We start from the raw sequence: 25,915 nt of genomic DNA on the forward strand, positions 1-25,915 counted from the left end.
TCAGACTTTGGCTGGGGTCACACTGGAGGTCAAAGCGGGTCACAGCAGGGGGTCCGGTGCATCTCCATTCACCATTTCAGGTCCGATTTCTGCCTTAATTTTGGACTGAATTCGGACCTGAAGAAGACGCACAGGACTCCGTATTCTCTTCATTCAGTGACCAATCATAGACAGATGGTCCTCAATTAGAATTTGGAAGCACAGAGCGAGTCTCTAGACCAGAAGTGATCCCTAGATGACAATAAAATCCCTCCATCCTTGTAGGTATAAAATTGTCACCTCACTGAGCCTCAAAGAGAAGTCCTAGTCATTTAATCTACAAGCCCAGCAGGGGATGAGGCCGATACAGGGAGAAGACCTCGAACTGTCTGCCGGACATTGATTTATATCAGAGATCAGAGGAATCTATTTTATCTCTCATACAAAATAAAATATTGGTTGCAGAGAGATGGAAATAATTGCCCCTGATTGTAGACATGTTGGGGTACATGTACATATAACATTGTATGTGTAGTGAGAATATAATCCAGGAGAACCCCCAGAATGGTTCTATGGGGTCTGATCACACCAGACAAGCACTGATTGGTCTTGTTGGGATCAGACTGACATGCCGCTGTTGGAAATCCAATCCTCATCCATCAGAACCATTCATGGCCCATTTAGCTCTGGTTCCTTCAGAACACAGGACCGGCTTGTGGGCTGGGCAGGGAACATCCCCCAGGGTTGATTGGCTGATGGCTAAACTCCACCCACATCTATAAATTGAGGATCCTGAGATATGGACGGGGTGATTCCCATGGTGCCGGTCTAACCGGTGAATAGCAGATGTTCCTGACTAGGGATGACCAGAACACCCCCCGGTTCGGTTCGCACCAGAACTTTCGAACGGACCCCAAATTCGTATGAACTTTAGAACCCCATTGAAGTCTATGGGACTCGAACGTTCGAAATTAAAAGTGCTAATTTTAACGGCTAATATGCAAGATACTGTCTTAAAAAGGGTTTGGGGACCTGGCTCCTGCCCCAGGGGACATGGGTCAATGCCTAAAATGTTTTTAAAAATGGCAGTTTTGGCGGGAGCACTGATTTTAATGACGATTAAAGTGAAAAAAGTGAAATATTCCTTTAAATATGGTGCCTGGGGGGTGTCTGTAGTATGCCTGTGAAGTGCCACGTGTTTCCCGTGTTTATAACAGTCCCTGCACAAAATTACATTAAACGGAAATAACATAATTTAAAACTGCTTGCGGTTTTAATGTTATATCTGGTTCCTGCAATATGGTTGAAAATCATTGAGAAAAATGGCATGGGTAGCCCTCCCTGCCCATTACCAGCCCCTTTGGGTCTTGTACGCATATTAAGGGAAACCCTGTACCCATATTAAAAAAAGGAAATGCGTGTGGCCCCCAGGCCCTATATACTTAGAAGAGCAGTATACAGGCGGTGCAAACAAGACAGGGACTGTGTAGGTTTGTTGTGTTAAGTTGAATCTGTTTGTAATTTTCAACTGGTACATTTTTAAAGTGTAGCTCCAGTCGAAAAAACTATTTTTAAGCTTTTTGGAAAACATAGGGAAGGGTTATCACCCCTGTATAATTTGTTTTGTCGTCTATCTTTTTTCATCTCACTTGCTGTTGTCTCCTTCCGTTTGCAAGTAGGAGATGTTTGTAAGTTGGATGTTTGAAAGTAGGGGCCTGCCCTATATGCTCTGCAGAAATGGCAGAACAAGGTGTTGGTTTTGCCACAACATTGTAAGCCCTCAAAGTGACTCTTGGTGGGCGCTGGAGCGCCCTGCTGTGAACGATTATATCAAGAATTGTAATTACATGCCATTGTTGAACAGTGGTAGAAAAATTTACCTTTGGTGGTTGTGGTGCTGGTGCCACAACACTATAAGTCCTCACAGTTACTCTGGGTGGGCACAGGAATGGGCCCTCCTGTGAAATATTATATCAAGAATTGTAATTACATGTCCCTGTTAAACAGGGGCAGAAAAATTGGGCCTTAGGCACTGGTGCTGGTGCCACGACACTGCAACCTCTTCCATATACTCTAGTTTTAGTGCAGGAATTAGCCCTGCTGTAAAGCATTGCATCAAAAATTGTAATTAAACGCCCCTGTTAAACAGGGGCAGAAAAATTGGGCTGGTGGCATCACCCAGAACCAAAAATATTCTTCCAACATATCAGCAGAGGAGGAAGAGGATAGACAATCAACATAACAGGACAGTCACTCAGCATCAGCATAGGCAGTCTTGAAGGGATGTGATATTTAAAAAAAAATATTCGGTTACATCAGCTTCAGGTGCTTGGTAGCTGTGGGTGATCAAAGACTGATTTATCTTGATGAAGGTCAGTCGATCAACTGATTCGGTGGACAGGCGCACCCTGTGATCAGTAACAAAGCCACCAGCAGCACTGACTTCACTGAGGTGAAGTCTGACCTTGCCCCTAGGTATTCCTGCACCATGTAAATCAGACGCTGGCGATGGTTGCTGGAACCGATCATACCTTGGGGCTGCGGACTAAAAAATTGTCTGAAAGCATCAGGCAGACGGCCACCTTCTCCACCGCTCCTTCTGACCGATGCCTCAGCAACACGTTGTCCAGGACCAGGAGTTTGTAACCTCCCAATCTCTGGGAATGCATTGCACAGACCTTTCTGCAAGGCCTCCCGGAGATGTCTCATCCTCTGCTCCCTCTGCAATGGCAAGATAAGGTCGGAAACCTTACCCTTGTACCGTGGATCAAGGAGAGTGGCCAGCCAGTAATGGTCCCTCTCCTTGATCCGAAGAATACGAGGATCCTTCCGCAGGCTTTGCAGGATCAGGGAGGCCATGCAGCCTAGGTTAGCTGAGGCATTCGGTCCGGAGTCCTCTGGGTCACTAAGGGCAACATGATCCGCAGCTACCTCCTACCAGCCACGTACAAGTTCACGTGTTTCTTGGGACTGTAAATCATCCCTACAAGATTGCTGCTGCTGATGCTGAGTGCCAGCCTCCACCTCCATGCTGACACAATCATCCTCCTCCTCCTCCTCATCCTCTTCCTGTGTGATGGGTGGCACAGCAGGAACACTGTCTGGATAAAGGGGGCCTTGAGAGGCAAGGAAGTCCTCCTCTTCCTGCCTCTGTTCTGCCTCAAGTGCCCTGTCCATTATTCCAGGCAGCGTATGCTCCAAGAGGTGGGCAAGAGGTACAGTGTCACTGATGCATGCACTGTCACTGCTCACCATCCTTGTGGTCTCCTCAAACGGTGACAGGACAGTGCAAGCATCCCTGATCATGCCCCACTGGCGTGGTGAGAAAAAACCGAGCTCCCCTGACCCTGTCCTGGTGCCGTAGTCGCACAGGTACTCATTGATGGCCCTCTGCTGCGTGTGCAGCTGCTGCAGCATGGCCAAAGTTGAGTTCCACCTGGTGGGCATGTCACATATAAGGCGGTTCTTGGGCAGGTTCAACTCCTTTTGGAGCTCAGCCAGCCGAGCACAGGCATTAAATGATCGGCGGAAATGCACACAGACTTTCCTGGCCTGCTTCAGGACATCCTGTAAGCCCGGGTACCTGCCCAAGAACCGCTGCACCACCAGGTTAAGGACGTGAGCTACACAGGGCACATGGGTCAGTTGTCCCTGTCGGAGGGCGGAGAGGAGGTTGGTGCCATTGTCGCAAACCACCATTCCTGGCTTAAGCTGGCGTGGCGTCAACCACCTCTCGGCCTGCCCCTGCAGAGCTGACAAAACATCCGCCCCAGTGTGGCTCCTGTCCCTCAAACAAACCAGCGCAAGCACGGCATGGCATCATTTTGCCTGCGTACTTGCGTAGCCCCTGGAACGCCTACGGAGCACCGCTGGTTCTGAGGACAGAGCACTGGAAGAGGCCATGGAGGAAGAAGAAGAGGAGGGGGTGGAGAAGAGAGGTGTGTCACAACCAATAGTAGCATTTTGGAGGCGTGATGGCGGAACAACCTCCAACACCACTGCACCTTGTCCTGCATCCTTCCCAGCTGCCAGAAGAGTGACCCAATGGACCGTGAAAGACAGGTAACGTCCCTGTCCATGCGTCAGCGGTAATATGCACCTTACCGCTGACTGCCCTGTCCAGCGAGGCAAGGACATTGCCTTCCACATGCCGGTAGAGAGCCGGAATCGCCTTCCGTGAGAAAAAGTGGCGTTTGGGGACCTGCCACTGAGGAACCACACATTGTACAAACTCACGGAAGGGGGCCGAGTCTACCAACTGAAAAGGCAGCAGTTGAAGTGCTAGCAATTTAGCCAAGCTAGCATTCAACCACTGGGCATGTGGATGGCTGGGAGTGAACTTCTTTCGCCGGTCCAGCAGCTGGGGCAGGGACATTTGCCTGCTATAATCGGATGTGGGTGTACTGCTAGCAGAGTGCCCGGAAGCACTTGGCTGTGACACACCTAATTCTACACCTTCATTCCTCTCAGCGCAGGTTTCAGAGAGGACTGAAGGTCTAGTGGGGTTGGAGATGCCAGCTGATGAGGAGCAAGGAGATGTCCGCTTTGTTCTTTGGTGTGGGTCTTTGAGGTACGCTTGCCAACGAGCTGCATGGCAGGTCAACATATGTCTGGTCAAGCATGTGGTGACATATGTTGCAAATAGCAGCGGTGCGATCTGATGCACTCGTCTCAAAAAAGGCTCACACCAAAGAACTTTTAGAATAACGCGCAGAGGCAGCGCCCTGCACAGGCGGAGCTCTGCGGTGTGATTCAGTCGGTGTGCTGCCCCTAAGCTGGCCCCCGGCCTCCCTCCTACCAGGCACCCACGTGGAGTCAGTGCCCTCATCATCCCCTCCCTCTTCATCGCTGTAGCAAACCGGGCAATATGCTGCAGCTTGTGGAACATGACTGCCAGATTGCTGTCCTTCTTGAGCATCCCCTGTCTCTGCACTCACGCTACTGCCTTCCTCTAGCTGAGTGTCATCATCAGAGGCTACAAAACACTGGGCATCCTCCTGGAGCATGTACCCAACACTGTGCTGAAAGAGTTCAGGAGACTCCTCAGGAGGACGTGGTGGGTCTAGGGAAGGAGTCACTGATGATGACATTGAGACGAGGGAAGACGATGCATTGGCAGCTGCTTTGCTAGTACCCTGAGACTGGGTGAGAGAGGATGAGGAGGATGAAGAGGGCTTGGTCATCCACTCTACCAAGTCGTTGGCATGTTGCGGTTCAACATGTCCAGCTGCCGAAAAAAGAAGGACAAGCGTGTCCCATGGCCACGTGCTGATGACAATGCACCGCGTTCACGACCAGCAATGTTGTCTCTAGACACAGAGCCTGCTGATCTCTTATCGTCTCGCGCCTGTCTGCCTCTCCTTGCTGGCCTTCCAGACATGGTAATGGCCTGAAGGGAGTTGGGTAAAACAGCAGTTGGGTAGTGTATATTGTGCTGGAGGCACACAACACCCACTAACTCCTGCAGATGCCATTATTATAGAACACCAGAGATAAAGGGGTATACTGAACTGGAGGCACACAACACCCACTAAGCCCTGCAGATGGCTCTATTAGAGAACAGCAATAAAGGGTAGATACAGGTGTATATTGTACTGGAGGCACAAAACACCCACTAACTCCTGCAGATGCCTTTATTTTAGAACACCAGAGATAAAGGGGTATATACAGATGTATACTGTGCTGTGCTGGAGGCACACACAACTTCCAATAACTCCTGCAGATGGCAAGTGGGCTCAAATACAGAACAGCTATGTAGGTGGATATAGCGGTGTGTACTGGGTACAGAGCACGCAGACAGCACGCACTATCTCCTAACACTACTGACTGCAAGCTCTATTATAAAAGATAGATCACTAGCTATATAGGTGAGGTGAATATAGCGGTGTATACTGCGGTCAGTGCACGCAGACAACAACCACTACAGAAGAGCAAGATCGAAAATCGGCCGATAACGATTGGTGTGTACTGTGTTGAAGGTACACAGAACACCCACTAACTGCTTCAGACGCCAACACACTACACAAGGCCGCTACGCTGGCGGCCTTATATAGTGTGGGGCGTGTATTATACAGCCTGAGCTATGATTGGCCACAGGCATCCTGTGGCCAATCATGGCTCTCTTCGCTGCTGGCGCTGTGATTGGCCAAGCATGCGGGGTCACAGTGCATGCTTGGCCAATCATGAGCCAGCAATGCACTGCGATGACGCAGTGCATTGTGGGCCGTGAGCGCCACACGAATTTGGCGCGAACAGCCCATAACGTTCGGAATTCGCCGAACGTATGTTCGACTCGAACACGAAGCTCATCCCTATTGCTGACATGTTCCTGTCACAGGATAATCCTCACAAAGTTTATTTCTGTTTTATTCTCACAGCCAGACTGTGTCTGTCCTTTTGTCTTTGTTGTATTTTCTCTCATTCTTTATCTTTCTACATATTTTATACACTAAATAACAAACTAGTGTAGCTCTGCTCTATATTACACAGACAGACAACCTACCTGCAGACAGAGGTAAGTGTTACCACAACCCCAGTGTTACTATACGGCTGTGTAACTATGTAACAAACCACCTAACCACCTGATCCTGATACTTCCAAATAATAATTACACAACAAAAATGATAATACAAAGCAAATACTACATAGAATATATGTCTGCTACTACCACAACCTCAGTGCTGGAACAATGTGCTGCACAATAATGAATTGCTATTAATACACTTTATACAGAAAACTAACAACTTTATCCCGGTAATTGTAGAAATGGAGTCGCTGAGGATTTCCTCTCAGTAGTGCCACATCCAAAAACTTGTTAGAAGCAAAATAAATACCCCTAAGGGGGGCTTTTATGGCACTTGTATATATAAAGTGGTGCTCCGGAGAAATGTGACTTTGTAGATAAATCTCCCCCTATAATCCTCATGATTCATGTATTCTAGTAAAGGTTACGCTGTAATCCAAGGGCCGCTTTCTATTTTTGCAGCATTGATTTCTTACTTCTGTAAGTCCCAGCAGGCCGCCGCCATCTCATGTGTGGGCATCTGAAGCCAGACTGTATCTTTTCCTGTATTCCATGGTTACCCAGCATGCACCTCCAGATCTCGCACATGCTCAGAGCAGCACAAGCCATGTAATAGGTTATAGGTCGGGTCTCCAGAGCAACAGCCATGCCAGAGGAAGTTCCCGCCCCTTAGCTATGGAAACCTCCCCTCCCCCTCCAGGAAGCAGGAAGTTTATCTACATTTACAAAGATTATAAATCTAGAAATACAAAAATCTGCAAAAGGAAATTACTTTATAAAAGATGATAATTGTAAATGATATCCCTTGTTTATGTGCAGATGTGTGTGTGTATATAACATCTACACAGAAAGAGGGATATCATTTACAATTAGCATTGTTTAACCACTTGCCAACCAGCGCACGACGATGTACATCAACAGAATGGCACGGACAGGCAAATGGGCGTACATGTACGTCCCTTTAAATTTGCCGCCCTGCCATCGGGAGCGCGCCGCAGGCAGCGCGCTCCCGCGCTGGTCGGGACTCCCGTGAGTCCGGTCGCGGGACCCGCGGACTTGATCACTGCGGGCATACCCTCAATGGTCTCACGGAGCGGCCAAATGAAGAAATGCCGTTGTAAACAGCATTTCTTCATTCTGCCTAGCAACTAGTGACGCTGATCTCTGCTCCATGTGATTGGAGCAGAGATCAGTGTTCACTAAATGAAAGCCCAACCCCCCCACAGTTAGTAGCACACCCCTAGGAACACTTAACCCCTACACTGCCACCCACTGGTTAACCCCTTTACTGCCAGTGTCATTTACACAGGAACCACTGCATTTGTATAGCAGTGATTACTGTATAAATGACAATGTTCCCAAAAATGTGTCAAAAATGTCCGATGGGTCCCCCACAATGTCGCAGTCACAATAAAAATCGCTGATCGCCGCCATTACTAGTAAAAAAAAATAATATTAAAAAAATTATTAATAAAAATGCTATAAAACTATCCCTATTTTGTAAACACTATAACTTTTGAGCAAACCAATCAATAATCGCTTATTGCGATTTTTTTTTTACCAAAAATATGTAGAAGAATACGTATCGGCCTAAACTGAGGGAAAAAAATGTTTTTTTTATATGTTTTTGGGGGATATTTATTATAACAAAAAGTAAAAAATAATGCGTTTTTTTCAAAATTGTCGCTCTATTTTTGTTTATAGCGCAAAAAATAAAAAACGCAGGGGTGATCAAATACCACCAAAAGAAAGCTCTATTTGTGGGAAAAAAAGGATGTCAATTTTGTTTGGGAGCCACGTCGCACGACCGCGCAATTGTCAGTGCCGAATCGCAAAAAGTGGTCTGGTCTTTGACCAGCAAATTGGTCCGGTCTGAAAGTGGTTATAAAGTACTTACTTTTTTCCAGATGCTGCCCCATCATAACTGCCCCATCATACTGCCACCACCACAATTGCCCCATAAAAAAACTGTCCCATCCTATTGCACCATTAAAATTGCCCCATCAAATTTGCCCCATTATACTTCCACCGTCAAAATTGCCCCATCCTATTGCCTCAATCAAAACTGTCCCATCATACTGCCACCATCAAAATTGCCCCATCATACTGCCACCATCAAAATTGCCCCCATCAAAATTGCCCCATCATATTGTCACAATCAAAATTTCCCCATTATATTGCCCCATCATACTGCCAACATCAAAATGGCCACAATCAAAATGACCTCATCAAAACTGTCTCATCCTATTGCCCCCTTAAAGTTACCCCCAAAAAAAACGACCCCATCATAATTGCCCCATCATACTGCCACCATCAAAATTGCCCCATCATACTGCCACAATCAAAACTGCCCCATCATATTGCCCCATCATACTGCCACCATAAAAATTCCCACAATCAAAATTGCCCCATCAAAACTGCTTCATCCTATTGACCCATCAAAATTACCTGATTATACAGCCACCACAAATATTGCCTTATCCTATTGCCCCATAAAAGCTGTCCCATACTATTGCCCCCTCAAAATTGTCCCATTATACTGCCACCATCAAAATGGCCCCATCATAATGCTACCATCAAAATTGCCCCATCATACTGCCACCATCAAATTTGGCCCATCAAACTGCCACCATCATAATTTCCCCATAATACTGCCACTATCAAAATTTCCCCATCATACTGCCATCATCAAAATTGCCCCCTTAATGTTGCCCCATCATAATGCCACCATCAAAATGGCCACAATCAAAATTGCCCAATTATACTGCCACCACCAAAATTGCCCCATCCTATTGCCCCCATCGAAATGGCCCCATCCTATTGCCCTATCAAAATTTCCCCATTATACTGCCACCATCAAAATTGCCCCATCATACTGCCACCATCAAAATTGCCCCATCATACTGCCACCATCAAAATTGCCCCATTTTACTGCCAGTACCAAAATTGCCCCATCACATTGCCACCATCAAAATTGCCCCATCAAAACTACCCTATCAAATTTCCCCATGAAATTGCCCCATCAAAATTGCCCCATTATACTGCCACCATCAAATTGCCCCATCAGATTTTCCCTATTATACTGCCACCGCCAAAATTGCCCCATCAAAACTGCCTCATCCGATTGCCCCTATCGAAATTGCCCCATCAAAACTGCCCCATCCTATTGTCCCATCAAAATTTCCCCATCATACTGCCACAATCAAAATTGCCCCCATAAAAATTGCCCCATCAAAATTTCCCCATTATACTGCCACCACCAAAATTGCCCCATTCTATTGCCCCATCAAAACTGCCCCATCACAAATGCCCCATTAAAATTGTCCCATCTTATTGCCCCCATCAAAATTGCCCGATTATCCTACCACCACCAAAATTGCCCCATCAAAACTGCCTCATCCTATTGCCCCATGAAATTGCCCCTATCGAAATTGCCCCATCCTATTGTCCCATCAAAATTTCCCCATCATACTGCCACCATGAAAATTGCCCAATCGTATTGTCCCCATCAAAATTGCCCCATCTTACTGACACAATCAAAACTACCCCATCCTATTGCCCCCATCAAAATTGCCCCATTATACTGTCACCATCAAAATTGCCACAATCAAAACTGCCTCATCCTATTGCCCCATCAAATTTCCCCCTTAAAATGACCCCCATAAAATTGCCCTATCATACTGCCACAATCAAAAATGCCCTATCAAAATTGCCCCCATCAAACTTCCCCATGAAATTGCTCCCATCAAAATTGCCCCATTATTCTGCCACCATCAAAATTGCCCCACAAAAACTGCCCAATCATGCTGCCACCATCAAAATTGCCCCATCATATTGCCCCCATCAAAATGTCCTATTATACTGGCACAATCAAAATTGTGCCATGAAATTGCCCCATCAAAATTGCCTCATTAAAACTGCCCTATGAAATTGCCCCATTATACTGCCACCATCAAAATTGCCCCATTATACTGCCACCATCAAAATTGCTCCATCAAAACTGCTCCATCAAATTTTCCCATCAAAATTGCCTCATAAAACGGCCCCATTCTATTGCACCATTATACTGCCATCATTAAAAATGCCCCATCAAATTGCCTGATGAGGCTACACTGATTGGCACCACTGATTGGTGGGCACTGATTAATGGGCACTGAGGGCACATATGAGGTGGCTTTGCATTTCATTTTCTCAGACCCCGCCCACTGATTATTCATTGGATGTGTCTACTTCTGTCCCTCCCTGGAAGAACATTTCACCTCTTTCCTGCTTCTCCCTCCAGTGTTTGGGACTGTAAAGTGACATTACGGTGCTGTGATGATCTTTGTTCCGTTATCTCCACAAACCGAACTCTGACCGATCTGTTGATATCATTGGAGGATGATGAGAAGATGTCGGAGTCAGAAGTGAGACGACGTTGTGAGGTCGTCCGGAATGCCGGCTTCTCTGTGGATAGAGGGTAAGATCTGTTATAATGGAGGTAACACACATACTAAGTCTTAGAATGTGAATAGTAAAATGTAGACAACATTGGATGGGGATGAGATGATGGAGGTGAGATGACCGGGGTGAGATGACAGTGATGAGATGATGGAGGTGAGATGACCGGGGTGAGATGACAGTGATGAGATGATGGAGGTGAGATGACCGGGGTGAGATGACAGTGATGAGATGATGGGGGTGAGATGATGCTGGATGAGGTGATGCTGGATGAGGTGATGCTGGATGAGGTGATGGAGGTGAGATGATGGAGGTGAGATGATGGGGATGAGATGATGGGGATGAGATGATGGAGATGAGATGATGGAGATGAGATAATGGAGATGAGATGATGGAGATGAGATGATGGGGGTGAGATGACAGTGATGAGATGATGGGGATGAGATGATGGGGATGAGATGAGATGATGGAGGTGAGATGATGGAGGTGAGATGATGGGGGTGAGATGATGGGGGTGAGATGACAGTGATGAGATGATGGGGATGAGATGAGATGATGGAGGTGAGATGATGGAGGTGAGATGATGGGGGTGAGATGATGAGGATGAGATGAAGGGGGTGAGATGATGGGGGTGAGATGATGCTGGATGAGGTGATGCTGGATGAGGTGATGGAGATGAGATGATGGGGATGAGATGATGGGGGTGAGATGATGGGGGTGAGATGATGGGGGTGAGATGATGGAGGTGAGATGACCGGGGTGAGATGACAATGATGAGATGATGGGGATGAGATGTTGGGGATGAGATGATGGGGATGAGATGATGGGGGTGAGATGATGCTGGATGAGGTGATGGAGGTGAGATGATGGAGATGAGATGATGGGGGTGAGATGACAGTGATGAGATGATGGGGATGAGATGATGGGGATGAGATGAGATGATGGAGGTGAGATAATGGAGGTGAGATGATGGGGGTGAGATGATGGGGGTGAGATGATGCTGGATGAGGTGATGCTGGATGAGGTGATGGAGGTGAGATGATGGGGATGAGATGATGGGGGTGAGATGATGGAGATGAGATGATGGAGATGAGATGATGGAGATGAGATGATGGAGGTGAGACGATGGAGATGAGATGATGGGGGTGAGACGATGGAGATGAGATGATGGGGGTGAGATGGAGATGAGATGATGAGGATGAGATGATGGAGATGAGATGATGGAGGTGAGACGATGGAGATGAGATGATGGGGGTGAGACGATGGAGATGAGATGATGGGGGTGAGATGGAGATGAGATGATGGAGATGAGATGATGGGGTGGGACGTTGTTGGGAGGTCTTCTGACACCCGGGCTGCTCTGTAATGAAGATGGAAGGACGGGTGACAAACATTCTATACAATTTCTGTAGAGCCCATTGGAGGTCTCTGTAGTTATACAGATAATGAGAGAGATGATTGAGATTTCCTGTGCCAGTCACAGATTTCCCAGATGATGGAGAATTTATTCCTCATCCCAAGTTTTATCATTACAGATGGGGGATGGGAAAATCAGATCCACCAATAATAATCTTAGTCAGGTCCTACAATCTTCCACAAGGTTTTACCTTTACAGAAAAATACCCCCCATCCCCCGAGGTCCATCCAATGTGTCAGTATAACTGAGCCAATCAGATGTGTGTTCTCAGGCTGTACACATGACAGCCCAGCACACCCGGCATACAGTCTGCTATCCCAATGGTTGGATGGAGATGAGTGTGTGGCCCCTGCCATGGTGAGGGCCCCTCACTTTTCCATCATTTCTTACAGAGCTCAGTATGAGCCCCTCCCCCTTCCATCATCACAGCAACATTTCCTCCTCTAACACTCTCATTTTATTCTTCTATGAAGGTATGAAGGAAGAGGCTGGAGTGTATCTATAGAGAGAAGATAAGAAGATGGTGTGTGGGAGCCCCTCCCCCTCTCAGGTAATACACGGATCCGGATATGAAGAGAATGTCCGGAATGGATGATATCAGAGTAAAGTCACATCAACTCTCAGCTTTTATTTTCCCTTTCTGATCCTTAAATATAGAATTCCAGTAATAGTAATTGTGACAGTGGGGTCACTTTGGACACAGGGTGAATAAAAGAAACCCCCGATATGGTCTGTGATAGCCATATTCAAGGCTGTATATACATTGTATATAGATTGGATGTATATTGTATGTGGGGGTTAAGTATCATTGCTGTGAGGAATTAAGTTGTTTTGCATTTCTATTGTTCATTTAAGTCTGTCCTTGTGTGTATTGTAAAGTGCCAGACAGACTGGCTGCCAACCCTTTGTGAAAAGATGTGTATTGGGTGGGATCGTTTGAAGCCTAGCAGACGTCAGGATGAGGTGTTGATTCTTGGGATGTGTGGGTGGAGCTGGGCCCTTGTTCATGTTAAAGCATATGCCTTGAATTGTGTATAAAGTTACAATGTTTCTCAAAAATAAAGTCATTCCTACTACAGAAGAGACAGAGTGCGTCTCGTCTTTTTGTCAGAGGGGTCGGCTCCTATAGGAAAGGGTCGTTTAGCTGTGGATATTGGTCGCGAGTGGATGTGTGTCTAGGAGAGGGAACATCGTAAACGGCGTTAACCCCTTTATATTAGGGGTGCCGTTACAGTAATCTTTCTCTTCTTTTCCTCTTCTAAATGGCGTCATTTCTGCTCAGTCTTGCCCACTTCCTGTGTTGTTGTGTGACCAGTGCCCCCTTCACAGCACTGATCTGATAGGGGCACCCGCGCATGCGCGCTCCCATCTATTGTACTACAAGCCTGCGGTGACACACTGGCTGCACCGCCCATCACATCACTGCTACAGCTCCGCCTCCATTGTCATCTGATTGGAGCCCCACCTCTGCCCCACCTCCTCTCTATGAGTGACAGCGGCCCCCCGCACTTTCAGAGCTGCAGGTGGATTGGCTCCTGCATGATGTTCTGTGACAATGGCACAAGGAACAAACATTACAACAAACTTTATTCATACAAGACACTGTCCTGTTGTGTCAAATTTACTGACAATACATTTTACTGACTTAATTTTCATTGGAAAAAAAGTTTTATTTTAACCATCACCTCCAATCATTCTGTGTCACCCCTAGGAAGATTCTGTGTCACCCCCAGGAAGATTGCGTCACCCCCCCAGGAAGATTATCTGTCACCCCCCAGGAAGATTCTGTGTCACCCCTAGGAAGATTCTTTGCCCCCCAGGAAGATTGCGTCACCCCCAGGAAGATTATCTGTCACCCCCCAGAAGATTCCGTGCCACCCCCCAGGAAGATTCTGTGTCACCCCCCAGGGCATTGTGTGTGACCCATCTATTCTAGCAGCATTACATGTCACCCATCCCACTGAAGAGTATTACATGTCACCCATCCCACTGCAGAACATTACATGTCACCCATCCCACTGCAGAGCATTACGTGTCACCCATCCCACTGCAGAGCATTACGTGTAGTGATGGGCTGAACACCCCCTTGCTCATTCAATATCAGAACTTTTGAACAACACAAAAAATTCGGCCTAAATGGCAAACCCCATTGTCCCAATTTTGAAGGCTTATATGCAAGTAATTGGCCATAAAGAGGGTATGGGGCCCGGGTACTCCCCTGGGGGAGATCAATGAACATTTTTTTAAAAAAACAATCTTTTTTTAAAGGAGCAATGATTTTAATGATGCTTAAAGTGAAACAATAAAAATGAAAAATTCCGACTTCCGGTTCCGGCGCCACATGAGGAGGAGGTGATCACCCTCAGCTCCCGTGTCCCTCCTCGCCAATACTGCTCTAAATTCCGCTACGGACCTCGGAGAGAACCGACCCCTTACCTGCGGCAGGGTGACCCCTCATGGATCGTTTTGTGGAGCGATCCTACGCTAAAGCAGCCTCGGCGGGGCTCCCGCCTGGGGGAGAGACACACGCGGCCAACATGGCGGCCGCGCCGCACCTGACTGAACAGGCCCCGATGCCTTCTGACTCGCCGATTGCCGCGGCGCCACCACAGGCAGACCCAGCATCACCGGAGGGCATAGCTCACGCCGTTGTCCTCCTACTGGGTCCCACGCTCACAGCCACAGTGGATGCAGCAGTCAATAGGGGGCTGGAGCAGCTTCACCTGGAAGTACGGGCCCAGGCTCAGAGACTCCAACAGGCTGAGGATCGTATTTCGGCCCTGGAGGATGAAGCTGCAGGTACCTCTGCTACGCTAAACAGGGTCCTTCATACCCAGAAGGAGATCTGGGAGAAGCTGGACGATTTGGAGAATAGATCCAGAAGGAACAATTTACGCATAATCGGCCTCCCGGAATCGGTTTCCTCGGCCCAATTATCAGCTTTATGCGCCATTATGATTCCCGAACAACTGGGCCTTCGTACGCCGTGCACAGTCGAACGAGCGCATCGTATCGGTCAGCCGTCTGAATCACGCTCCAAGCCCCGGCATGTCATCGTGAAATATCTCAATTACGCCGACAAGACGGCTATTATGCAGAAATTTCGTACTTCACGTTCGTTAGTGATCGACGGGGTCAAACTGCTCCTATTCGCTGACTATTCTGTGGATGTTATGCACAGACGCAAAGCCTTTTCACCGGTCTGTACGACTCTCTACAACCTTCGTGTCAAGTTCTCTTTGGCGTATCCAGCCACGCTACGCCTCCAAAGCAACGAAGGAGAGCAGCTCACCTTTACTACGCCGGGAGCAGCCGAACGGTACGTTGAATCGTTGGGCTCTGCCATGGATCAATCGAACGTGTCAGACGCATCTTCTCCAAACTTAGGGAACAGGTCGACTGCATCTCCTAAGTCTCACCGCAGTACCATTAACCCTCCACACAAGCGCATAAGGGTCACACCCAAGGACGATCGTTCCGGAAACCGCTGACAAGTTCTTCGTTTCGCCGAATATGGGAGGACCTTATGGTGAGACTCTATGTTCAATTGAGCTCCCCCCCCTCTTTCTCTTCGACCCTTTTAAAAAGTCGTGGAACTAGCCTATGCATACGAAGGGATGCCGTCTGAACGCCTAGTGCCCCAATGACGGCTTCATGACTTCAGCCCGCCTTTGATTTTGGACTTGCACTTTTTCTTCTGCTTCTAGTTTTTTCTGTTTCCGCTCTGCTTGGACAAGCAGAGGCTGCATACACCACAGGTTGCCTTGTTGATTGCCACTTTTTACTGTCACTACTGTTTGCTAAAAAGTTGTACGTTTTATGTAAATGGGGATCGCAGTTTTCACCTCGGCTCCCTCACCCTCTACCCCTACCCTGCGAAATTGGGGTTTCATTGCTGGTATATTTGCCCTCCCTAGGGTTTTGCTTCTCCTCTCAATTCACTCAGTCTTGTGTCCCTGTGGGGTACTGGGTACACTCGCTACCCTGTTTATCTTTTGTTTTCTCTTTTTATCACCCTTAAATCCGATTCATTCTCTCTGAGTTCCACTGTCTCCCTTTTTGGCCCCTTTACTGCCATCTGGGGAGGGACGGGACGGGGCTGGTAGCCGAGTCTGAAAGTTGTGACTCATGTGGAAAAAAGGAAAGTTCATATATGTTGGGATGTTACCACACACATTGTGTTCCTTATCGATGCATAGATACCTAGTTTTTGTAGTTGTACACCAGATGCTGACACCTGTTTTAGTTTCTAGACCTTTGAGGCCTGTTGATTGTATATTGAGACATACGAACGCGGGGACTCTTGAGCACAGCAAGACTGTCCTTGCACTAACCACTAGTATTTCTACCCGGCTATCTTTCCTGTCCCATCAATCACTGGTGGATGTGACGTGAAAGTTATCTCGTGGAATGTCAAGGGGCTTAGATCTCCGTGTAAGCGCATGGCTGTACTGAGGCACCTGAAACGCCTCCGAGCGGACATAGCTTTACTGCAGGAGACTCACCTCACGGTAGAGGATTTACAACGGCTACGTAAATTATGGGTGGGTGAGGTTTATGGCTCGCCTGCCACTGGACGTAAGGCTGGTGTAGCCATCCTAATACATAAACGTCTCCCGCACGAAATAGTATCTGTTAAAGCTGACAATGAGGGTCGTAAGGTGACAGTACAGTTGATCATTGACTCAACCCCCATGGCCATCACGAATATTTACGCACCTAACTCTCCGAGTTCGCCATTCTACCAGGATGTCATTCAATGGATTTTAGCCTTCCCTGACTCACAGCATCTGGTTGGAGGAGACTTCAACTCGGTGATGTCCGTCATAACTGACCGTTCTAAGACTGGCACCGGTAGTGGGACTGCACTGACTTCTACTGCACCCAAACCTACTCCATTAGCCCAAGCCCTGTCTTCCATAAGCTTCACTGATATATGGCGCTTACAACACCCTACGAGCCAAGAATATACCTTTTTCTCTCCTCCGCACCAGTCTTTCTCACGCATTGATTATTTCTTTGCATCACCCGCATTGACGCCATTCATTAGAGATTCAGAAATTCTAGATGCCAGGATATCGGATCACAGTCCGGTAGTAGTGCAGTTATCACTCACAGGTACCCTTCGAGGGCCGAAGTTATGGAGGTTTCCCTCCTATTTGGCTGACAGCCCGGACTTTCAAGACATGCTTAGGACTGCATGGACTGACTACTCGACCACGAATAGCGCGCACGTCTCGGATCCTAATCTTTTTTGGGACACGGGTAAAGCTTTCATGAGAGGCAGAATATTATCATACACTGCGCAACTGAAAAAACACAATCGACGCCAGTATGAGGCCTCTAGTAGAGTGCTTAAAGCAGCTCATGAGCGCCTGCTCACACACCGCACGCCGAAGCACATTCAGGACTGGACCCAAGCCAAAAGGGAATTTGACCTTTGGGCTGAGCAACAGGAGTTGTCTCAACTGGCATACTCCAAACTATACTTTCATAGATACGGGAACAAATCAGGCAAACTCCTTGCGAAATTATGCGCGGGACCCAGGAAAACCACTCGCATCCATTCTATGCGAGATTTAGACGGCTCAGTTACATCAGACGCGGATAGAATTAATGCCATTCTTACCAACTACTACTCTAATTTATACAAAGCTGACTTAACTAATATAGATATGGCCGACGCTTTTTTGTCCTCCGTTAATCTACCGACCATACAGGATGACCACCTTACTGAACTCAATGCCCCCATTACTCTCGAAGAGGTCAAACGCACTATATCGATCATGTCCGCGGGCAAGGCGCCTGGTCCGGATGGCTATTCGGTGGAATTTTACAAATCTACAGTGGAATACTTGCCGGATACCCTCCAGACTGTTTATGCGGGCATGTGGCAGGGAGGTCCTTATTTGCCCACGGGTTCGCATGCTCACATAAAACTGATCTCCAAAAAAGGCAAGGATCCCACTATGCCTGGCTCCTATCGGCCAATTTCACTTATAAATGTAGACGTGAAAATTTTATCTAAAATAATTGCCGCTAGACTAGCCAAATTTCTCCCTTCGCTGCTCCACTCGGCCCAATCAGGATTTGTGTCTGGACGTTCTGCTACCCTTAACATTCGCAAAGTCCTTCTAGCCCTTCACTATGCCAAAAGTCACCCCACACAAGACGTAGCCATAATCTCTCTAGACGCGGAAAAAGCATTCGATAACGTGAGTCTACCTTGGCTGTTCAGGGTGCTAGAGCAATTTGGCTTTCGGGGCCCCGTCCTGCAATTTTTACGCCTGATGTATTTGTCCCCCACAGCACGGTTGGTTACCCCAGATTCCATGTCTGACTTCATACCTCTATCCAAGGGAACCAGACAGGGGTGCCCACTGTCACCACTACTGTTTAACTTGGCGATTGAACCTCTCTCTCGCTGGCTCAACTCGGAGGCTGGGATCAGTGGTCTACCGATAGGTCAGCACACACTGCGATCCGCTCTTTTTGCGGACGATGTCCTGTTGTTCACCACTGATCCCACTTCGGATTTTGACAAGCTGCAAAAAACCCTTGCCACCTTTCGGGAATGCTCGGGGTTTCGAGTTAATTTTGACAAGAGTGAAATATTACCCCTGAACCCCAGGATGTCCCATAAATGGATACATTACTCCCCGTTCACTATAGCCAAACATCACATCACATATCTCGGTATACACATTGGACGGGAACCGACGTCGTTATACGGGTTGAATTACCCTCCACTTATTTCCAAAATAGTGCAGGAATTAGATCTATGGACAGCTTTGCCTATATCACTCTTCGGGAGATGCCATTTGTTTAAAATGATATCATTTGCTAGACTGCTATACCCCATGCAAACTATACCCCTTCTGCTGAAACACACTGATGTCCAGAAAATTTACAAGGCACTGTCGGCCTTTTTGTGGTCTCGTAAAAGAGCACGTATAGCTCTCCGCAAACTGTGCCTCCCGAAGACTGATGGCGGGGCAGGGGTACCTAACCTTCGCTTTTATAACCTTGCATGCCTCCTACGTCAGGGTCTAGATTGGTTGTCAGGCAACTCTAGGTACTGCAATGTTAGACTGGAAGAGGCTATGACGGCACCATATTCATTGGCAGCAATTCTTCACTCCAAAATACAGGCTTTACCGTCTCATCTGAAATCTAACCTGCTGATTAGGGATACTGTTGTTGCCTGGAGGGAGATCCGCAAACTACTGGGATTGCCAACATCCGTGTCAAGTTATCTTCCTATTCAGGGGAATCCCATGTTTTTACCGTCCACGCTACATGTTATCTTTGAGCAGTGGAGAATAAAGGGTCTTACATCTACCAAAGCTGTCTTTAACACTGGTTCTCGCAAGTTTAAATCATTTGCAGTCCTATCTCGGGAATTTTCGCTTCCACCGACCCATCTTTTTTACTATTATCAGCTGATTGACTACTTGGGCTCCCTTTGCGGTCCGCAAACGGACCCCTTTCAGAAGTCTTTCATCGATACGGCGGTGGCCTCTGGAGACTACTCGATCACCAATCTTTACTCTCACCTCATTCAACATCAGGCTGACAAATATCATCTCACTCCATTCCGGCAGTGGGCGACCCTTCTGCAAGACGAAGATATTCCAGATAAATTATTGGAGGGATACAGACGGGTACGGAAACTTACCCTTTCTGAAACATGGCGTGAGACGCAATTTAAGCTGCTTCACAGAGCGTACTATCCTGTATACATAGATAAGGATAATGGCAATTTGAAAATTTGTCCTTGGTGTTCTGAGCCTCACCCAACGTTGTTGCATCGTCTTTGGGTCTGTCCTACCATTGATACCTACTGGACTGATGTTACTGACTATATTAGCTCTGTCTCTCACCAACGGATTCCGAGAGAGATTACACTATGCCTATTTGGTTATATTCCTCAAACTGCTCCGCCGGGGGATCAGAGTTGGACCCCAGTTTCAAAATGGGCCCAACTGAGCCTCCTTGTTGCCCGCAGAACCATAATGCAAACATGGATCTCCAAGACACCACCTTCACTATCAATGGTTCAAAAGGCCATTGAATCGCTTTTCTACATGGAGAGACTGGACACCATTACCAGAAATCCTAAACCCACCCGCCACTTTTTTGCGAGGTGGCGCAATTACATGGAAACCACGCTGTCCCACTCAGATCTTCAGGGGGCCATGCAACCGTTTCGCTACACGGAATGGTACCTCCGACACGACCTAACAGATTCTTTGGGTAGACTTAAATTACTTTCAAGCGGAGACCCGGCTATCTTCAAGCCTCCTTGAGGACTTCAACTTTCTACTGTGCTGATATTTGTTTTATTTTGACTATTTTCTATCATCTGTCTCACTTTCTATAACTGTATGTCTTCCAAGGGTTACTCTGTTAACATGTTGAACTGGTGTACGGGTATTGTCAGCTGCTTTATTGTGTAGATTTTTTTTTTTTTTTGTTTCTGTCAAACAATCTGGTTATTTAATGTGATCTTTGTTTGTTTGTAAAACCGAATAAACATTTTTCAAAAAAAAAAAAAAAATGAAAAATTCCTTTAAATATAGTGCCGGGGGTGTCTTTACTCTGCCTGTAAAGTGGCACATCTGTACCATGTATAGAACCTGCTGCAGCAAAACTGTACTACTTTATAAATAAAGAAAATGTAATTTAAATATTTTTTTCCTGCAAGCTTTCTTTTATAAATAATGGCTTGGGGCCAGTCTGTATGATGAGGTCACAATGCAGTGCACTGGGAACAAGATTAGAGGATTGTTGGATACATTCTGGTGTCTCTTTGGCAGACTTTGGATGGAAATAACAAATTTGTTTCACCACTTTGAGCAAGCCTTACTACTCTGCATCTGGTGGTGTGCTGCTGGCAGATGTGCGGACAGACTGAGGTGAGGAGGAGGGGCAGATTTGTGCCCCTTTTATGTGGATTTTAGGTGGGAGGGTAAATTCCTTTGTTAAGCATGTGGTACCCAAATGGTTGGAGTTTTTGCCACGCTCAATGTGCTTGAGGCAAAGTTTGCAAATTGGAACAGTGCGATCGGCTGCTAAAAAAACGTCCAGACATCTGAGCTGTGGGAAGTGGGCCAGGGGATAACAGCTCCACAATGTGATGGAATAGGGCGGCTGCTCTCTACTCTTCCATGATGGCTGCCTTGTTAGGGTTGTGCTCCACCCTCACTTTCCTCCTTTGCTCTATCCGGCACCCAAGTCACATCAGTGACCTCATCATCATCATCTCCTCCATCCTCATTACCACCGGAGACAACTTGGCAATACGCTGCAGCTGGGGGAACATGACTGCCAATTTGTGTACCAGTGTTCTCCCCTCTCTGTAGGCTCATGTTCCTGCCTTCCTCAACCTCAGAACCAACATCTGAATCCAGTAATGGCTGTGCATCATCAAGGAGCAAGTGGCTGACGCTGTGTTCAAATAACTCTGCTGACTCCTCCATGCCTGATGCTGGGGCTAGGGCAGGAATAGATGTGGACAAGGAGGCAGAATAAGCTGCTCTGGCAGCTGCAGGGGACTGTGCACTAGTCTCTGCTAGGGTGACGGAGGATGATGATAATGAGGAGGATGACAGAGGATGAGGAGGGTTTAGTAAGCCATTTCACCACCTCCTCTGCATGCTGTGGCTGGATAGCACGGGCACCATCACTATACAGAGGAAATGATGTCCTGCCTGAGGACTGACCACGTCCACCTTTGCCTGTGGTCACATACGCTGCTGGACCCCTCACAGTGCCATGGGGAACGTCTGCCTCTCCTTGTTGTCCTCCCAGACATGATGGGGAATTATTACCCAAACTTATTATAAACTGGGAAATGTGTGATTGGATGCACTTTATTCAATGAGAAGTGGTGTTTGGTGCACTTTAAATTGAGGACTTCCGCTGACAGAAATGTAAAAACTATAAAAAATAAAATAAAAAAGGGAACATCAACGTCACAGTCAGAAAAACTACAGCTGACAAAAAAGGGGACAGGAAAAAAAAAAACATGCAGCAACCAAGAAGAAGGATATACAGCACTAAATGTTATGTGGTGTTAAACACTTCACTACACAACACTATACTCACACACTATACTAACAGTATACTACACTATACTGACACTACACTATACTCACACTCTACACTGACACTACACTATACTAATAATCCACTCACACTCTACACTGACACTATACTATACTCACACACTATACTAACAGTATACACACACACTACACTGTACTCACACTCTACACTCGGAGTCACAATAAATTAGCACACTAACTCACTAGCAGTAAACTGAGTCCGGCTCTATCTATCGCCACTGCAAAGGCTTCCTATGAGAAGGAATCATTTATAGTGGGGGTGGGACTATGAGCACTGAGCCCTGATTGGAGAAAGTCATCATCACTTTGTCCAATCAGGGCCCTGACAGTGCTGATTGGCAAAGCCTTGCACCTGACCGCTGGCTTCATCCAATTAGGTCCTCTAGAATGCAGTGCGAAGGGCATAGTGCATTGTGGGGCGCTCAGCAGGCGAACATCCCGCCAAGCTAGTTTGGCGAACGGGTGAGCAGGTGATGTTCGGGGGGAACTTTTGCTCGGATAGAACTGTTGGCCCATCTCTAGTGCTGATAAGTCCAGTTCCTGGATCCCGCTTCTCCTCTCTATAAATCTGGATCACTTCCTAACAGAAAATAATAAAACCCGTCCTGGCTGTTCCAGGGATGGGAATGGGGCCGACCTTCAATATTCTGAATACAATCGTCTCCTCAGTCGGCTCTGCTGCTGATATTGGGATCTGCAGATCTTCCTCAGGTCACATGATCCCAATTCTTCTGTGGATGGAAAGTAGCCAAATTACTGATATGACGAGTCCCTGTGTAACATGGAATGATATTCACATCACATTCACATATACAGTGGTGTGAAAAAGTGTTTGCCCCCTTCCTCATTTCCTGTTCCTTTGCATGTTTGTCACACTTAAGTGTTTCGGAACATCAAACCAATTTAAACAATAGTCAAGGACAACACAAGTAAACACAAAATGCAATTTGTAAATGAAGGTGTTTATTATTAAAGGTGAAAAAAACTCCAAACCATCATGGCCCTGTGTGAAAAAGTGATTGCCCCTAAACCTAATAACTGGTTGGGCCACCCTTAGCAGCAACAACTGCAACCAAGCGTTTGCGATAACGTGCAATGAGGCTTTTACAGCGTCCTGGGGGAATTTTGGCCCACTCATCTTTGCAGAATTGTCCTAATTCAGTTACATTAGAGGGATTTCGAGCATGAACGGCCTTTTTAAGGTCATACCAGAACATCTCAATAGGATTCAGGTCAGGACTTTGGCTAGGCCACTCCAAAGTCTTCATTTTGTTTTTCTTCAGCCATTCGGTGGTGGACTTGCTGGTGTGTTTAGGATCATTGTCCTGCTGCAGAACCCAAGTTCGTTTCAGCTTGAGTACACGAACAGATGGTCGGACATTCTCCTTCAGGATCTCTTGGTAGACAGCAGAATTCATAGTTCCTTTTATCACAGCAAGTCTTCCAGGTCCTGAAGCAGCAAAACAGCCCCAGACCATCACACTACCACCACCATATTTTACTGTTGGTATAATGTTCTTTTTATGAAATGCAGTGTTCCTTCTACGCCAGATATACTTGGACACACACCTTCCAAAGAGTTCCACTTTTGTCTCATCGGTCCACAGAATGTTGTCCCAAAAGTCTTGGGGATCATCAAGATGTGTTGTGGAGAAATTGAGATGAGCTTTGATGTTCTTTTTGCTCAGCAGTGGTTTTCTCCTTGGAACTCTGCCATGCAGGCCATTTTTGCCCAGTCTTTTCCTGATGGTGGAGGCAAGTGAGGCCTGAAGTTCCTTGGACGTTGTTGTGGGGTCTTTTGTGACCTCTTGGATGAGTCGTCGCTGCGCTCTTGGGGTAATTTTGGGCGGCCGGCCACTCCTGGGAAGGTTCACCACTGTTCCATGTCTTCGCCATTTGTGGATAATGGCTCTCACTGTGGTTCGCTGGATTCCCAAAGCTTTGGAAATGGCTTTATAACCCTTTCCAGACTGATAGATCTCAATTACTTTCTTTCTCAATTGTTCCTGAATTTCTTTGGGTCTCGGCATGATGTGTAGCTTTTAAGGATCTTCTGGTGGACCTTACTGTGTCAAGCAGCTCCTATTTAAGTGATGCCTTGATTGTGAACAGGTGTGGCAATAATCAGGCCTGGGTGTGGCTAGAGAAATTGAACTCAGGTGTGGACAACCACAGTTATAGTATGTTTTAACAAGGGGGGCAATCACTTTTTCACACAGGGCCATGATGGTTTGGATTTTTTTTTTCACCTTTAATAATAAACACCTTCATTTACAAATTGCATTTTGTGTTTAATTGTGTTGTCCTTGACTATTGTTTAAATTGGTTTGATGTTCTGAAACAAGTGTGACAAACATGTAAAGGAACAGGAAAATGAGGAAGGGGGCAAACACTTTTTCACACCACTGTATATATGTATTGATGACACATTTCATGGAATGTATACAATGTAATATCTCTGTGTAATTGTACAATTATCTCCTGTAGACGGCCAGAGATTTGTCTGGTGATTGTGTCCCGGTGTTGGGTCTGCTGGACCTCTTCCATGTATAGAGGATCTCCTCACCGACACCTCGGACTTCTCTGCAACCCTCTAAAGGAAAGTCTTCTACTCTTCATGGATATAATGGTCGCCTCCCATTGTGAATTCCCTCTTCTCCCCTCTGTGGGATTCCGCACTTTCCAATATTATCAATACTTACTATGATGGTGATGAGGATCCGACTCATTATTAGGACTCATTCATGGCGGGAAAAATACATTTGCTAAAGTTTCTCATTAATAAAAGCTGACTGGAGCAATCACTAATATAGAGAAAGAGATCGCATCTTCCTCTTACTGCTGTCCTACTCCTCTCCATCCTCTTCTCCACCCTCCCCACTCCTCTCCATCCTCCATACTACTCTCCATCCCCCATACTACTCTCCATCTTCTGTCCTCTATACTACTCTCCATACTCCTCTTCATACTCCTCTCCGTCCTCCATACTCCTCTCCATCCTCCTCTCCGCCCTGCATACTCCTCTCCGCCCTCCTCTCCCCCTCCATACTAATCAAAAAAGAAGCTGCAATGAAAAACCATAAAGATACGTGATATACATTCATATGACAAATAATGTTATAAATTATACTGAATTAATTCACTACTAACGTGCCAAAAATACATACATTTTCCACATGTAGTAAGCTATATAGAAAATCATAAATTTAAGTAAAGTGAAATGACAATAGTGAAAACCAAGTGCACATAGTCCACAAATATATGGGAAATCCACAATTAAATTGTAGAAGCAGGAGGATACGGAGATAAAACTTCAGTCCTGTTAGGTGATACACCCTCAAACTGTGAGAAAGGTGCATCAAAGAGAAAATCCTCCACCAATAGATCCACTGAGGCTTACCAGCTGACCAGATCTCTTTTTAAAGC

General features: G+C 46.6%; 1 protein-coding gene across 2 annotated transcripts in view; it reads left to right on the top strand.

Annotated features, from left to right (window-relative positions):
- LOC143973896 (NACHT, LRR and PYD domains-containing protein 3-like) overlaps nucleotides 1-25,458 on the top strand; it is a 72,666-nt gene extending 47,208 nt beyond the window's left edge. Inside the window, exons 7-9 of one of the 2 annotated variants that reach the window (XM_077474775.1) lie at nucleotides 10,785-10,961; nucleotides 12,833-12,909; nucleotides 24,977-25,114. In XM_077474775.1, coding sequence (XP_077330901.1) covers nucleotides 10,785-10,961; nucleotides 12,833-12,875 — 220 coding nt within the window. In that variant the 3' untranslated portion in view covers nucleotides 12,876-12,909; nucleotides 24,977-25,114. Of the gene's footprint in view, nucleotides 1-10,784; nucleotides 10,962-12,832; nucleotides 12,910-24,976 lie in introns of both variants that reach the window. The other variant, XM_077474774.1, reaches the window with a different exon arrangement.
- The last annotated feature ends 457 nt before the right edge of the window (nucleotides 25,459-25,915 follow it).

Source organism: Lithobates pipiens, unplaced genomic scaffold, assembly GCF_037356315.1.
Source record: "Lithobates pipiens isolate NorthernLeopardFrog02 unplaced genomic scaffold, aLitPip1_a1.2 Scaffold_13, whole genome shotgun sequence".
Taxonomy (NCBI): Eukaryota; Metazoa; Chordata; class Amphibia; order Anura; family Ranidae; genus Lithobates; species Lithobates pipiens.